Source organism: Monodon monoceros, unplaced genomic scaffold (assembly GCF_005190385.1).
Source record: "Monodon monoceros isolate NGI ecotype Baffin Bay Population unplaced genomic scaffold, NGI_Narwhal_1 Super_Scaffold_18, whole genome shotgun sequence".
Classification (NCBI taxonomy): Eukaryota; Metazoa; Chordata; class Mammalia; order Artiodactyla; family Monodontidae; genus Monodon; species Monodon monoceros.
In genome coordinates this window covers 45,784,892-45,801,467 of record NW_021703774.1, presented here as the reverse complement: position 1 = coordinate 45,801,467, position 16,576 = coordinate 45,784,892, and the positions used below count along the sequence as shown (strand labels likewise).

Genomic DNA, 16,576 nt, shown 5'->3' with positions numbered 1-16,576 from the left:
TTGTCGTGGTGGACTGTCACTTAAATTCACTTAGCAAATAGCTATTGAATGAATGAAAGTGCACTATTGGTTAACTTCTTGGGACTTTGTGTGTGTGGGGAGGATTTATTAGAATTGATCTTAGTCTGTGATTGTACTACTATGACTATATATTAGAATCTCATGTTTTTCTCCAATCAGATTTTCTCTGTCTTCTTTTACAATTCTTCACTCTTCTGCTGCGGATGACAGCCAAAAAAATAGTCAAATCTCAATAGTGTATGGACGTCACAGAACAAGAAACAGCTTCCCGTAAAATTATGGTGTCTTTTTTCCTTTTCACGTCTTAACAATTCGACATTTTTCAAGTGTGGGTTTTACTTATGGAGCTTACATTTCATTGCCTGTTGATTTCTTTATTTTATTTCCTTAGTATTATAATTGACTACTTTCTTTATGTGACTCCATTAAGTCTTACACATCAGTCAGTCCCGCATAGTTAGAATCTAACTCTGACGCTCAGCAGAGTGGATTTTTTCGCCTCAGCTTGGGTGAGTGGGAGTAAATGCTGGCTACATTCCTTCAGCTTGGCTCAAAGATTTCAGGCATGCTTGTGACCTACTGGCCTGAATTAGGGCTGGTATTGAGTCTGCAAGCATGAGGTTTGGGTTAGTAAGGCACAGGCCCAGTTCTTGTCTTGGAATTTCACTTGGGAATCTTGTCTCTCCTGGTGACAGTTTCAAATAAAATGGCAAGATATACAAATTAGAATATATATGTCTTATGTTTTGATAATGGAAAACATCTGTAACCTCTAACAGTAATTTGCACCTATTTGAAATTACCCTCCAGAGCGTTTGATGTCCTAGTGTTCAGTTAAGAATCCTCCGTGTTCACATAACAACTGTCTGATGATCTCATATTTATTGATATTTAGTGTATAAAGCCAAATCAGTTTTGACCCTTCAATTTGCTGAAGAGTATGTAGCATTTTTGGATATTACATTTGGGCAACACAAGCAGAAGGATTTTATTTTTTGAAGATTGCTACACTAGGTTAGTGCCATGGTCTTATTCAGCAGATGCACCAAGTGGAGGTTTGGCAGGTGATAGGGAGAGAGTAGAACTGTTTTCTTTGGCTTAAACTTTAAATTTGGTACTTTATGAACACATCTAGTTTCCCTAAGAGATTATGGGTTTATCTTCTCTGAAATCATACCAGTCAATTTTAAAACTTTTGTTTTCCCCTTAGCTTTATTGTTACAGCCATACCATCATTTTTATACATAGCCTTTGGTATAGAATTTAATTAGCTTTTTAAAAAATTCTAAAAATGATTTTCTTCACTTTGTCTGTTATACCTGCCTCCTTTGTTTTGTTTCCCAGTGGCAGCTTGAAATGGAAACTGTCCATATTCTAGCACCACTCATCTCGGCATGTCTTTCTGTCATGACAGGGGTTCATGTGTGATGGTATGTGCTTATAGCATGTACTCAGGACATTTGAACCATTTTCTTTATTCATCTGAAAGGGATGCTTTCTCAAATTGTGAATACTGTTGCATTTGTTTCAATAAATTCAATGAAAAAATGACTGTTTCATAGAAAGCTATAAAGGTTAGTTGTCCTCGTTCATAAGTTGTGCTGACTGATTTAGATGCAGTTCCTATGGGATTGTCCCCTTACGCTGTTGGCACTTAGCTGATTGACAAGAGAGAGGCCTTGAAAAAAGAGCACCGAAATTTAAGGGAAAGGAACGGGATAATACGTTTTTAAAAACAATCTATTTTGAAGGTAAGTTTTGAGCCATAGAAAACTAGCCCTTCAACAGGCAGTTAGGAAAGAGTCTTCTAACAGTTGGAATAACTCCATGTACCCAGATCACCCCAACACATTCTGTCTGTGCTTGACTGTTCCTCTCCACGCTTTCTGATCTCCCATCTGTGTCCACTTGAGGATCCCACGTTCAGCATTAGCTGGCCCTGGGTCATCTTGATTGGCGAGGCCGTATTTGTACAATCTGTCTGCTGAGGTGGAACAATAACAGCTGGTACGCAGCTGTACAGTTCGTCCTGGGAACTCCTATTTCAGCCAGCAGTTATACTAACAAGATTGGAAACATTTTCAAATAGTTGCTTTCTGTGACTACTGTTTGTGTTAACTGTTTGGAGACTCCCATTTAGTAACCTACACATCTCCCATCTCTAATTGACTTTCTGTGCTACAGCCTCATTAAAGTTTCGTATTCCTCAGATCAAGTCTGACTGCAAAGAGAATAGTCATTTTCTGATTCTGAGGAGTGAGCACGTAAGAACAATAGTGAATCAGTGACTCCTAATTTGATATTTCAGAATGAGCCAGTTCTCTTCTAATTCAGGCCATGGAAGGGCGTTTGGAAGTTTTGTGAAATTCTGTATGGCCATTGTCGCTCATTACTTCACTGTAAAGGAGGCTGTTTCACAACATCCTCATGGAATTCTTCTGAGCTGCACATAACAGAGAAGCATTTATGTTCCCCAGCAGTTAGTACTTGAATCCAATTCTAAGACAGGAAGGGTTTCTCCCCTACTCAGAGAGATTAGACATACTTCACCACGTAGGAGGCTTAAGCAGAATTCCTTGGCTTGGCCCTGTGTGCACAAAGGCTGGATTCTCATTGTCCAGGTGGCCCCCTCCCCTTCTCTTAGTCCCTCAGGCAGATTCGCTGTAGGATTCAGAGCAGGAAGCATTAGTTATTTTGTGTGCTTCGTTCTAAACATCTGCACCTGAGTCTTTTTGTTTGTGGAAGGAATGTGGCAGGGGAGGCGGGGGAGGCAGCAGAACCTTCAGAAGCTAAACAGTTTCTTGAGGGTGTGTATACCCATGGTTAGTTTTTTTTTTACTTTTTAATTTATTTATTTTTGGCTGTGTTGGGTCGACGTTGCTGCGTGGGCTTTCTCTAGTTGCGGCAGGCGGGGGCTACTCTTCTTTGCGGTGCGCGGGCTTCTCATTGTGGTGGCTTTTCTTGTTGCGGAGCATGGGCTCTAGTCGTGTGGGCTTCCGTAGTTGCAGCACGCTGGCCCTAGAGCACACGGGCTTCAGTAGTTGCGGCACGCAGGCTCTAGAGTGCAGGTTCAGTCATTATGGCGCACGGGGTTAGTTGCTCCGCGGCATGTGAGATCTTCCTGGACCAGGGCTCGAACCCGTGTCCCCTGCGTCGGCAGGCGGATTCTTAACCACTGCGCCGCCAGGGAAGTCCCATGGTTAGTCTTCATGTGCCTGAACGTGAGGCGAAGGGGAAAGATGTTCTAGCTGTAGATTTGCTGGAATACTTTCCAGACGTGTACTTACTGGTTTTCTTAATTGTTTGGCTTGGCTCCTTTCCTTTAAAGTCCTTCGTCTACTTTTGCATGCCCCCACAGTATGAAGGTAGTGTCGTCGCTATCATTGGAAAAACGGAGACCTAGTCCTCTTTTCTGTTCATTTGCCATTTAACTAGCTCTTCTTACTCTGTCAACTGTGAAATGAGTAGGATGGACAGATAAAGAGTAGAGAAGTGTATTCAGAGAGAGAGAGTGTGTGAACAAGCACATGGAAGGTCTCGACTATAGTTGTTTAATGGAATAAAAAGTAGCTCCTTCAGCTTTCAGTTCTTGATTATCCATGATTACAGGTAGTTTCAGATAACACAGGATATTCAAGCCATGACTCTTCCACTCTGTTTTCTGTATTTGCTTCCTTATTTATTCAGGTTAGATTCTAAGTTCCTTGGAGTTACATCAATCCCGCTACCTTATTGTCCTTCCATTGACCCTGTACAGGAGGTGCTAAGTGCTGCTGTAGAAAATCACGCCTCCACGAAGATGTCCGTACCCTCATCCTGGCAGCGTTGTCTCTGCCCAGCAAGCCTTTCTCTCTAGTCAGCTTTCTGCTAGTCTCTATCGTGCCTCTACACTCTCTTCAGATATTCCCCACTGGCTTTGCCCTCAGCCCCTGAGCAGGTACCCTTGATTTTCACTGCACAGAAAAAATAAAGTCATCAGTTAGAACTCTTTCAACTTCCATCCTCTAAAACCTACTAAATCACTTACATTTGCACCCAGGTAGAAAGCAAGGATGCAGGTTTTCTCCTTTATGGAGCCAGTCCTTTCACCAGTGCTGAATCACGTTCTTGTTTCCCCGCCTTGTTTCCACAGTCATTCTTTCTCTTTCTGCTGACTGGAGCACAACAGCATGTAATACAGCCTTGTAACTTCTCTCACAAAAAAAGGGAAAAATCTTCCCCTGGCCCTGTATCCCCTCCAATTACCGTCATCTTCTTTTTCTCCTACCCTTTAGCCAGATGTCATACCAGGTTGGCTACACTCACTGTGTCTACCTTCCCACGTCCTATCTACCATACATACTCAGTTCCAACCCAGCAAGATCGCTGCCGGTGGGACTGCTCTCACTCAGCACCTCAATGACCTCTTTGTGGCTTGAAGCCATTGGACGCTTCTTAGTCATTATCTTACTTTATTCGCTTAGCAGATTTAAACACCATTGATTCTTTCCTTCTTCACCCTCTCGGCTTCTGTGATATTCTGTGTTGTCTTTTACTTGCCCTCCTCCCTCTGGTCTTCATAGTCTCCTCTGTTGCCTCGTCTTCTGGCTGTGCTTTAAATGTTTATGCTCCTCAGCATGATCCTAAAAGTCAGCTCCCTCCTCACTCAACACTCTGACCTCACTGGTCTCAGCGATACCACATCTTCGTTATCCATCCACAGGCTAATGAATCCCAAATCTGTATCTCTAACTTAGATGTCTCTCTTGGGCCATCAGACTATTTACATCCAGCTCCCTACTAGACATTTTTTCTTGTCTGGATGACCACAGACACCTTAAATCTTGTGTTTCCAAAATAGAACTCATCTCCCCATCCTGCCCTCCACTTCTGCCTCCAATTTTGCTTTAACCTCCTTTGTTCTCTATTTCAGTGGATGGTACATCTCTCCATTTGGCTGTTTTTAAACTAGAAAACTGCATGTTATTCTCAATCCTTCCACCTTGTGGAATGCATAAAGGAAGCTTTGGCAGTGAAACAGAATGTCAATAGGGTAAAAGTAAAGAAGGCTTTCAGAAATGATTCCTGCTCTCCTCCATCAGTTACAAATTACTATTGAAGTCTGCTAACTACATGTCACCCAAATCCGTTCATTTCTCTATTCCAGCTGTCCCTATTCTTAGTTCAGCCACTGTCGGCCAGGGTTACCGCCACATCTTCTTAAATATTCTCTCTACCTTTAGTCCTGTCCCTTCTAACCTAATCTCCACACAGTGGCCAGAATGATCTTTCTAAAAATCAAACCTGATCATACATTTCCTGATGTAAATCCTTCAATGGCTTGCCATCAGCCTGAGGAAGTTGAAGTTGCTCTTTAGCATGGCCTCAGGCCTGGCGTGCTGTGCTTGCTAGCTGACTCATCTGCAGCCACTCTCTCCAGTTCTAGATGTACTGCACGCCTCTGAGTCCTCCAGTGGCCACTCCTCTGTGTTCTCTGGGCTTTCATACATCCTATTCCATCCGCCTGGATGACTGATCTCTGTTGGCCTAGCTAATTCCTCTGCATTCCTCAGGTCTTGGATTTAGATGTCACTTCCTCTAGAAAATTTCTTGGCCTCTTATAGATGTGGGTTAGGTGACTTTCCTCCATGCTCCCAAAACCTCATGTCCTTCCCCTGTCATAGCACTCATCACATGGAATTGCAGTGATCTGTATCCACTACTGGGCTGGCTGCAATGTCGAAGGTCACGCACATGGCCATCTTGTTGTGTGGAATGTGTGAGCCCCCTTTACAGATTGCCACAGAGCCCTCTACCTCTTTCAACTGTAGCTATAAGTTAGAATGAAAAAAGCAGCTCTGAAAATGAGGCATGGTGAGGCAGCGCCAGCAGCAGCAAGCTAGGGTGCTTCAAAGTTTAATGCTAGCGGAGTGGCTTTTCTGACGTTCTGCCACCCATCGCTGTGTTTGTGCCGACACTGAGTGACCACATATGCCTGTTTCTTTCAGTGTGTGGCTTTGTGGTGCAGATGTTTGTCTGGGACACAGGATACCCTGATCCATTTACCTCTTCTCCTTTGATCCATTCTCCTGTAGGTTGGGTTGCTAAAGAACAATGAGATGGCAGAAATGTAGACAGAGAAAATAGAAAAGCAAGGGTAATCTGTAATCCACAGATTAGTGAGTAAGCCTTTGAACATCCCAAGCCACTTACTCATGAGTGAAACTAAATTGTTTTACCATTCCAGAATGTTTTAGATAGTCTCTGGAATGCCATCGATACTGTATTATAACCTCGCCTTCATTCAAAGATGACGTCTTTACGTTTTTGACACAGTAAAGAGATAGAGGTTAAATTTGCATTCTTTGAACAAGAAGGTTGTAAACTGTATTTGCATGACCTGTGTCCAGACAAAGTGTTATACTGCCTCCTAGGTAGAAGATCTGGATTTGTAAAATATTCTTTGGCAACTATACCAGGTAGGCCCTTGTACAATCAGGCTCTTGTGTGTGAACATCTCCAGGATCCTACTTCACGAATTCTCTTCTGTACCGTATTATAATAATGCCTTATATTTGTATAGCCTTTTATAATGAATCAGGTATATGCAAGATCTTAGTTTGACCTTCCAACAACTCTTTGAGGTAGGAGGCTCAGGGATTATCACTCTCATTTTCTTTTTTTAATTTTATTGAAGTATAGTTGATTTACAATGTTGTGTTAATTTCTGCTGTACAGCAAAGTGATTTAGTTTATACATATATATTGTTTTTTATCTTCTTTTCCATTATGGTTTATCACAGGATACTGACTATAGTTCCCTGTGATATACAGTAGGACCTTGTTGTTTATCCATCCTATATATAATAGTTTGCATCTACTAATCCCAAACTCCCAATCTTTCCCTCCCCTACCCACCCCTCCTCCTTGGCAACCACAAGTCTGTTCTCTATGTCTGTATCACCCTCATTTTTACAGAGGAGAAAATGACCGAACAGAAATCATACAGCTAGTAATTGAAGGAGCCAGGATGTCTACTTAGGTCTCATAATGCCCAGTCCTGTGTTTTTTCCATCATACCATACATCTTTATGTTCAAGATCTTATGCGTGTGAATGTTTCATTATATGGGGGACAGTTAATCAAACCCCTCTTTTAAGATCTGAACCAGTTGGGAAATGGAGTCAGATATGGCTCATCATATCAGTTTTATTACAGGTAAAACTGGCTTGAAGAACAGAGCCTGGGCATATAGCTTACATGGGCCTTTTGCCCCACCCCACCTGAACTCATGCACTTAGTCCTGAATTGAGTAGCAGGACAGCAGCAGGCCTCCCCCGCAGTGTCAGAGGTGCTGTCTTGCACTGAGGAGTGAGGGAGAGGAGAGAGAGGGACTCGGGTGGCAACTAGGAGAGAGCTGAGGAGATCCTGGGCCACACGTGAGCAACACTTCTTCTCCCCTGGGGATGAGTGGGTGTGAGGAAGTGAGAGAATGGCAGAAGTCTCTCCTCAGCACTTCTGAGAGTGCAGGAATTCCTCTTCTGTGGGCTTTGTAGGGTGGCTCTTCCTGTGAAGTTGATTCACTTGGACAGGAGAGACTGTAAGCTTCTCGAGTTCAAGGACCACTTATGTCTAGTGCATCCTGTCCCCCAAAGTGTATAACATGGGACTGAGCATGTACTTGTGCCCAATAAATACCTGTTGACAAACCGTGATCTTCATTATAACATAGAAGCAGCAAAATATAGATATTGTCAGAGATAGAAAGACCAATCTGTGAATGAATGGTGTTTAAAAACAGCTGCACATTATCTTTTTTACCCACCTGAAATCCTGCTGGCTGGCAACCAAGCTGTCCCAGCCGTCAGGCTGTGTTCTGCTTGCTGCAGGGAGCTGCCTGATGCAGTGACTCTTCTTCCAGAGGGATGACAGCCCGTTCGTTCCTCCCTGTTGCTGTCCTTTCTTGCTCAGCACTCATACATTCTCTTTTGAACGAACACAGCTTCTTTAAATCGCCTTTCTCTTCTCTCTTTCTCTTTTTTTTGTCATCTCTTTGTCAGCTACTAGAGGAATTTTTTTTCTTCTTTCCTGCTGTAGTCCCTGCCCCCGTATCTCAATCACTGTCCTTCACTCTTTTTTTTTTTAAATTTTATTTATTTATTTATGGCTGTGTTGGGTCTTCATTTCTGTGCGAGAGCTTTCTCTAGTTGTGGCAACCGGGGGCCACTCTTCATCGCGGTGCGCGGGCCTCTCACTATCGCGGCCTCTCTTGTTGCGGAGCCCAGGCTCCAGATGCGCAGGCTCAGTAGTTGTGGCTCACGGGCCTAGTTGCTCTGCGGCACGTGGGATCTTCCCAGACCAGGGCTCGAACCCGTGTCCCCTGCATTGGCAGGCAGATTCTCAACCACTGCGCCACCAGGGAAGCCCCGTCCTTCACTCTTTCTCAGATTTCTCTTTCTTAACCTGGTAAGTGAGTAGAATAGTGCTGATGATACTCTTCCTGCATCAAGAAGTAACATTAAAATTAATAAAGAACGAATTTTTAAAAATCTTGAAAGTGACCAGAAGACCCATTTAGAAAGCCAGCAAATATTTTCTTTTCTTTTAATTAAGCTTTTGTGGAAGCACCGGCATTAAGGATAAATGCTCATTTTCACTCAATTTTATTTTTGTTTAACAATATAAGTACATAATACATGCTATCATTTTTCATGGCAACCAAAATTTTAACAACACACATCATAAATGGGCTTTTATGAGCCAACTTATGAGTGCAGCTATACCTTATTTCTGTGGGAAAACACGCACTGTTTCCAGGCTTAGAATAGCCTATTAGACACAGCCAATGTGTTGTGTTCTGGAACCCTCTTAGCGTAGTGTGCACAGGTTGGTTAGTATCCTCTTTCTCTGTCAAGTTCCAAAGCAAAGTGGGAATAGAGGGGGTTTCTTTGCTTCGTACGTATGACTTCTGGACATCGATGTGTTTGCCCCACAGGAAAAGCGTTTGACATCACATACGTGCGCCTCAAGTTCCACACCAGCCGCCCGGAGAGCTTCGCCATTTACAAGCGCACGCGGGAAGAGGGGCCCTGGGTCCCTTACCAGTACTACAGCGGCTCCTGCGAGAACACCTACTCGAAGGCGAACCGAGGCTTCATCAGGACGGGAGGGGACGAGCAGCAGGCCTTGTGCACAGATGAATTCAGTGACATTTCCCCTCTCACTGGGGGCAACGTGGCCTTTTCAACCCTGGAAGGAAGGCCCAGTGCCTACAACTTTGACAATAGCCCTGTGCTGCAGGTAGGCACCTAGCGGTTGTCTTGGTAGCCAGTCAGTTCTTCCATATGCAGGATGCAGGAAGATCATTGTAGTGGGGGACCGTGGTCCCACTTCTGAAGTAAGGGGTAGGAATAGCACCTACTCCACCAGGACAGACAGCTGGATTTTATTCTGCTCTCCTGTGTACTCTTAATAAGTGAAGGAAAGTGGTTTTATTTCTGCTGCCCAGTTGATGTTTGTTCTTAGTTTTCATGCACGTGTATTCTGGGATGTAAATTTTACAGATTTTTTTAAATGTTGAACAATTTTGACTTGAGTCTCTGTACTTGCAGTGGAAACATTTTGCTTCTGCCTTCCTTTTGAAGGAGGGTATTTGAATGAATCTACCAAGTTTTTTTGTATCCTGTCATACCTCTTCTTTGATTTGACAAAATAAGAAAACTATTTTTTTTTTTTGTGTGTGTGGTACGCGGGCCTCTCACTGCTGTGGCCTCTCCCGTTGCGGAGCACAGGCTCCAGACGCGCAGGCTCAGCGGCCATGGCTCACGGGCCCAGCCGCTCCGCGGCATGTGGGATCCTCCCGGACCGGGGCACGAACCCGTGTCCCCTGCATCGGCAGGCGGACTCTCAACCACTGCGCCACCAGGGAAGCCCAGAGAACTATTTTTTAATATTAGGAAGAGGGAACAACTGAAGCAAGATGTTTAAGAACTCTACCTTCCTTTGTTATTGTACAAGGAAATTTTGGTTGGGTTTGTCTGGTACCGTTGCCAATCACTATGAAAACTCTTCATTACCTAAAAGCACTGGTTTTGGTGACAAGATATAAATTTAGGTAACCCTGGTATATTGCTTAAGAATGGTGATAGAAACTTTTCCCTATATGGCAATAGAAAGAATTAAAGGTTTCTTTTTTCATAAATGCCGTATGCTTATTCCTTATACACTATAATTTGGAATCTTGCTGTATTGCTTAGATGTCTGTGACGTTTTCTTATGTTCTGGCTGTTTGATTATGGAGAGGCAGATGCGTGTCATGCCATACTCAGCACATTCACACAGACTGGAGATGCTTCTGTCACATGGCTGGAGTTAACATTTAAATGGGGACAGTCTGTATTAATTCGCTGAGACAAGAAAGACTGGATGTGGGTTTGCAAACGCTGTGTATACTTTATGAAAAGCTGTTGTGACTTCTAAGTAGGGAATCTCCCTGTTTTTCTGGGCCTTATGCCTTTGTGTTCCCTCATTCTTTCTCTTTGGAACTTTTTATGTACAAGGACCCTTTGTCTAATTTGGCCATGTGGCTTTGGACAGTGGCAAAAGATGAGAATATATTCTCGCTGGGTCCAGTTCTTCCCTTCCATTGTATTTATGTAGTTTGCTGGGAGATCATAAATCTTGATTTTGGTAAGCTCTGAGGGTTCTGGTAAGCAATGAGTGTGTTTGCAAAGGTCTTTCAGAAAATGTTTCTTTCGAAGGCGGTAAGGTATGTTCAAAATACATGGCAGAAAGAATAACTGACTTCGATAGATGAAAAAGCAGGAGACAGATTACCTAGGGCAGAAGTGATCTATAAATACTCTTTAAGTTGGTCAACTGGCACACATTTTCTAACTTTGATTCTTCCTACACAAATTATTGTATTTTACTGTCCTGGGGAGGGAATAGCATAGTCAGTAGGGAAAAGCAGTGAGGTAATGATGTGACTGTGGTTTTCTGGCACCTTTGCTAACTGTATGCCTTGTCAGCCTGTCTTGAAAGCAGTTCCCCCAGCTATAGGAATTCTGGCGTTTCTTAACTCTTCATGCCACAGAAACTTGTAAGACTAAATGTGGCAAAAGGCTGTGGGCATCTGCAATAGATTTGGTCGTTTGGTATCATTATGCAGAAACATTTAATTATGCGTCTCTGGATGTAAGAGCTCTGGCTCTGATATACAGTTGCCAAGGAGGGTTGACTGATACGACTTGTAGCCGATCTGACAGTGAGGAGAGAGGCAGTTGGCTTCTCCCTCATTGCTCCCTGTGCCTCCCTCTAAAAGTTGTGATCTCCCAGAAGAAACCTTCCCGGTTTCAATGTATATGAATATTACTAAGCATGCAGTGATTTATAATAATAATTAGCATTTATTATAGCACTTACTATAATGTGCCACAATGTGACAAGCATTTTTCTAAACCCTTTAGATATATTAAATGTATTAACACATTTAACCTTCCCAATAACTCTATAAGGTAGATACTTTTATTTTCTCCATTTTACAGATGAGGAGTCAGGGGCCCAGAAAAGATAAAATCACTTGCCCCAAATCACACAGGTTTTTTGTTTTTTATTTTTTTTACATCTTTATTGGAGTATAATTGCTTTACAATGGTGTGTTAGTTTCTGCTTTATAACAAAGTGAATCAGTTATACATATACATAATCACACAGTTTTAAGTGGCAGAACTGGGATTCAAAACGTAGAAAGTCTAGTTCTAGAGTCTGTTCTTTTTAAGATGCCTGTTATGGAGAAAACAAAAAAACTTAGATTCAACTCTTGAGAAGCTTTTATTCCAGGAGAGCTGTGATAAAGATGGAGGCTGTCGAAGATATAATAAGCATTAAACACAGAGATATGTTTAGCTGTTTACACTACAGACGACTAAAAGATTCCTAACGTTGCGGCCATGAGTGGGCGTTGTTATTGGAGTTCCAAGTTTGGATATGGTGAAATCATCTCTTCTCCTTTCTAATTATACATGAAGGCTTCATGGAGATTAGCCTTGATGAGCTCTCTGTGTTGTTCTACATGCCAGGTGTTTGGCCTGGTGTAAGCAGGGATTCTTAATCAGGGGTGTGCTTCCCAGTCTCACGTGAAGCCTTCTGAAAACATAGACGCCTGCAGCTCTGCACGTGCTGGTTAACGTCTCCGTAGGTAATGCTGATATGCAGTCCCAGAAGAGGACTTAAAGTGGACATGGGGGACTTCCCTGGCAGCCCAGTGGTTAAGACTTCGTGCTTTCACTGCACGGGGTGTGGTGGGTTCGATCCCTGGTCAGGGAACTAAGATCCCACATGCCATGGGGTGTGGCCAAAAAATAAAATAAGTAAGTAAGTGGCCATGGTATATATGGGTAGTTTTATGTAATATACCACTCTAAAACTTAACGGTTTTAAACAACCGTGATTTATTATTTCTCATGATTTTGTGTTGGCCTGGGCTCGCTCCCTGGCAGGTCAGCTGGGAGCTGGGTTTTTCTCTCCCTGTGGTCTTACATCCTCAAGGGGGCTTCTTCATGTGATGGAGGAAGTATTCCAAGAGGGTAAATCCCAGTGCACACATGCTTGTTAAACCTCTGCTTGTGTCACATTTGCTGATGTCTCCTTGGCCAAAGCAAGTCACACGCCCAAGCCTAGAATCAGCGTATACAGGGACTACACAGGTTGTGGACACTGGCAGACATGATTCATTGGGATAATTGTTATAACTACTACAGATGTAAACATCTGACTAAAATTAGCTCAGTGAAAGGGCATTTATTATAAGCGCTTAGATCTCATAAAACCGAGGGGAAAGCTGTATAACCTTCATTCTTGTCCTCTGCCATTATGGTATACCTACCGACTTGATCAGTTGGAGTTTCCTCAAATCTGTTCATTTGCTCGGTAAATGTTACTTGAGCACCAGCTATATGCTAAGCACTAGTGAAATGCAGTGAACAAAACAAAACAGATTCCTGCCCTGTGGGGCTTATAATCTGGTGGTGGCAGTGGTGGGGTGGGCAGGTGGTGGTGATGGAAACAGGCAGTTTAAATAAAATAGGGAAGGGAAATAGGGAGTTGCAGGGGGTGGCAATTTTCGATAGGATGGCCAGGGAACGCCTCACGAGAAGTGACATTTGGGAAGGGTCAAGACAAAGTACGTCTGATTGGTTCAGGCCAGTGTAATGATTGATTGCTTTGTGCTTGGATGTGTCTCCCAGATCTGTCCGTAGTGGAGGGGGTAAGAGGGAGAGGGAGATGGTACAAGATGGGCAGGAGGAGGCAATGACCAGTGTATCTGATACAGTGGTGGTACTTCGTGAGTTCTGTGCTGGCTTCTCTTGACTGGCTTTGGGGTGTGGGTACAGGATGGAGAGACGAGACGTGTGTTGACTACCTAATGCATGCTGAGCGTTGAAAAGCATATTTCACTTCAGCCTCTCTACAGCCTTGTGAAGAAACTAATATTATTCCTGCCTCGGGAGACTCTGAGTGGTAAAGTAACAACTTAGATCAAAGAAGGGAAGAGTCAAGAAGGAAATTCAAGTATGAAGAAATGAAAGGAGTCCTTGAGTGTTATAATAGATTTAATGCCAGAAGAGGACATGAGTTAAATGATACATTAACTGTTTAGAAGATTTTGTCACATATATGTCTCTTACCTTCAGTGCCTTTACCTATCTTTTCTGTGTTTTTGTTTTCTGACAGGAATGGGTAACTGCCACTGACATCAGAGTAACACTCAATCGCCTGAACACTTTTGGGGATGAAGTGTTTAATGACCCCAAAGTTCTCAAATCCTATTATTATGCAATCTCTGATTTCGCTGTGGGTGGTAGGTAAGTAAACCATTAAATAACCTTGAAAGTGATTGGAGCTTTGGTGTAGAAGTGAATGTAGCAACTTGTTTACAACTGTATTAGTAATGTTTTTTTGGACCTCATTATCCTGGAAACAAAGTAATTAGGTTTTCTAAAACCTTGTCAAATCAACACATTAGTGAATTCTTATTGAGCATTTAAGCGCAAAGCTCTGTGATAGGCACTATGATGCTACTGAGGAAGTGCAAGTCTGACATTCACTTACTGAGAAGGACCTGACCTTCTAGGATCCTACAGGTGAATGGGGCAGGCGATGTATGAATATGCGAAAAGTTAAATACTAGTACCATCAAGCGTTTTAGATAAAGAGATGTCATATGTCAGAGAATAGTTACAGGACTGTCAGGCTAGAGAAACAGATGGAATCTAAGCTGGGCGTTGAAGAATAGGTAGGGTTTAGATAAGGAGAGAGGATGTCTGGGTTGGGTGCAGGAGGGTTGGGTGCATGTCATGAGCAAAAGTTTAGAGTTGGAAGCGTTTAAACCTCCTTGACTTAAGGAAAATCTTATATGAATTTGTGGAGTTGTAAACCAGAGAGTTTGGTAGCCAGAGACCTTAGACAGTGAGCCAGGAATCTTGGACTTACCTCGCCTTGTAGTAGACTATGAAGTCTCAAGAGCAGAAGCATTATTTTTGTATGCAGTGTTCCTGGTATGGGATTGATGCTCAGTGAAAGTTGATGGAAACTGTAACCAATGAGAAATCATGTACTTTTTTTGTTGTTAGGGCTATGATTTCAACACAGTAGATTAGGAAGATGAGCTGCAGGCAAGGTAACAGTAGAATATGATCAAGAGAATTTATATTCCTGTTATTATGCTGTCATCTAGGTGTTAGGTGACACCAAATACCTGACATTAAGGTGGTGACAGCAGAATGGAAAGAAACATTTAGGTGCATTTTATGAAGGAAGAATTATCAGGATTTTGGTCAAAGGTGATTCTGAAGGTTTAGTGACCAGGAGAATGGTGGTATCATTAACAGAATAAACGGAGAAGATGAGCTCATTTGGGAAGGTGGTGAGTTTAGTTGTAGAATGTAAAGTTTTAAGTCGTGGAGGACATCTAAATTTGTGCAGCAGTCAAGGACAGGAGCTTGGGAGAAAGAGGCGGCCTGGAGATATACATTTGGGATTCATCCTGGTGCACTGTAGGTGTTTCAGAAGTGTTTGAGTGTATTATTAGGTGGTGATTGAAGCTGTGGAACTGACTGCCATCTTTAAAGAGCGAGTGAGGGTAATGGCTCTGCACCAGAGCGCGTGTTAGTATTCATGGGGATTTCCATGAGTCCTTAGTTTATGGTAGTACCTGCATCTAGAGGCTCCTTCAAGGATTCTTGCCCCAAACAACCCGAGGGAATGTCAGTCTACCGGAGATCCATATGGTGGTGTGGTATCTGTCTCTCACTGTCTTCAGATCAAATACTTTAAAATCATGATGGCAGATAACTGCTGAAATTTATTGACTTGTTATATGCCTGTACAGTCCTGGGCACATACATATAGCAACCTCTTGATCTTCTCAATAACTCCATGAAACAGGTATTATCATCCTCCCTATTTTACAGGTAAGGCACCGAGTTTAAGTTCCATTGGTAAGTCACAGGGCAAGGTTTCGAACCCAGGCAGCCTGGCCTTGGAGTCCATGTTCTTCTTAACCACTACACTTGGCTGCCTCTTGAGATGCACACATTTCACTTCAGGAAATGGTCCTACAGATGTCCTCAGAAATTGTTGGGGGACTTTCTTCTCATGTCTGGTTAATGCCCCATCCCCTGTTAAATAAAGCTACCTTTTTTTTTGTCTTGTTTGATTTTTCTTCATACCTGAAAACACACAGTCATTACTTAATCTTGCTCAGTTCCTCAGTTTACAGTTTTGAGTGGTAAACTCAAAAACATCCTGAGGTGGTTTTCAGTTCTCTGTGTACATCCCTTTTCTGCATCCGTTTCAGGGCTTCATAGGTGTTTCATTCTTTTAAGGGTCTCTTCTCTCCCCAGGTGTAAATGTAACGGACATGCAAGCGAGTGCGTGAAGAATGAATTTGACAAGCTGGTGTGTAATTGCAAACATAATACTTACGGAGTAGACTGTGAGAAGTGCCTTCCTTTCTTCAATGACCGGCCGTGGAGGAGGGCGACTGCCGAGAGTGCCAGCGAATGCCTGCGTGAGTGCCCCTTGGTGTTCGTCTGCTAAATTGTCTTGAGGACTTCAGAGGTGGGAGAAGGAATGGGTGACTTCCTTTGATTCCTCCTTGAAAGGAAAAGCCTGGAAGACAGAGCTTCTTCCCTAATTTGAGAGTGTAGAATAACCTGCATGCACGTCAAAGGAAAATCATAGATGCGGGCAATTGGCCACAAACGTAAACTGTGCTGGTTTTATGTTTCCTTCATGAACACACATAACAGAATGGGAGCAGCATCTTCAAGGTTTGGCCTTTGCTTAGCTCTAAATACTGGGCTGGGGTTGCCTACTCTAAAATATGGTTTCTCCAGTCTTTTCTTTGTTGCCCTTTAAAATATCCTTCTTGCTTTCAATGCTCATTTATTCGAACAGCCAGGCTTGTTGATGAACATTTGTCAGGTGTGATGAGTTCTAGACTAAGACTGCTATTCGATGGATTATTTATCAAAATTATTTTTTCTTTATCTCACTAAAGAGCACAATGGGG

General features: G+C 42.9%; 1 protein-coding gene across 1 annotated transcript in view; it reads left to right on the top strand.

Moving 5' to 3' along the window:
* The window catches only part of LAMC1 (laminin subunit gamma 1), a 122,858-nt gene that overhangs the window by 63,820 nt on the left and 42,462 nt on the right, over positions 1-16,576 (top strand). The window contains exons 2-4 of the mRNA XM_029228805.1: positions 8,996-9,300; positions 13,735-13,865; positions 15,906-16,072. Of these exons, the coding sequence (XP_029084638.1) occupies positions 8,996-9,300; positions 13,735-13,865; positions 15,906-16,072 (603 nt within the window). The remainder of the gene's footprint in view (positions 1-8,995; positions 9,301-13,734; positions 13,866-15,905; positions 16,073-16,576) is intronic.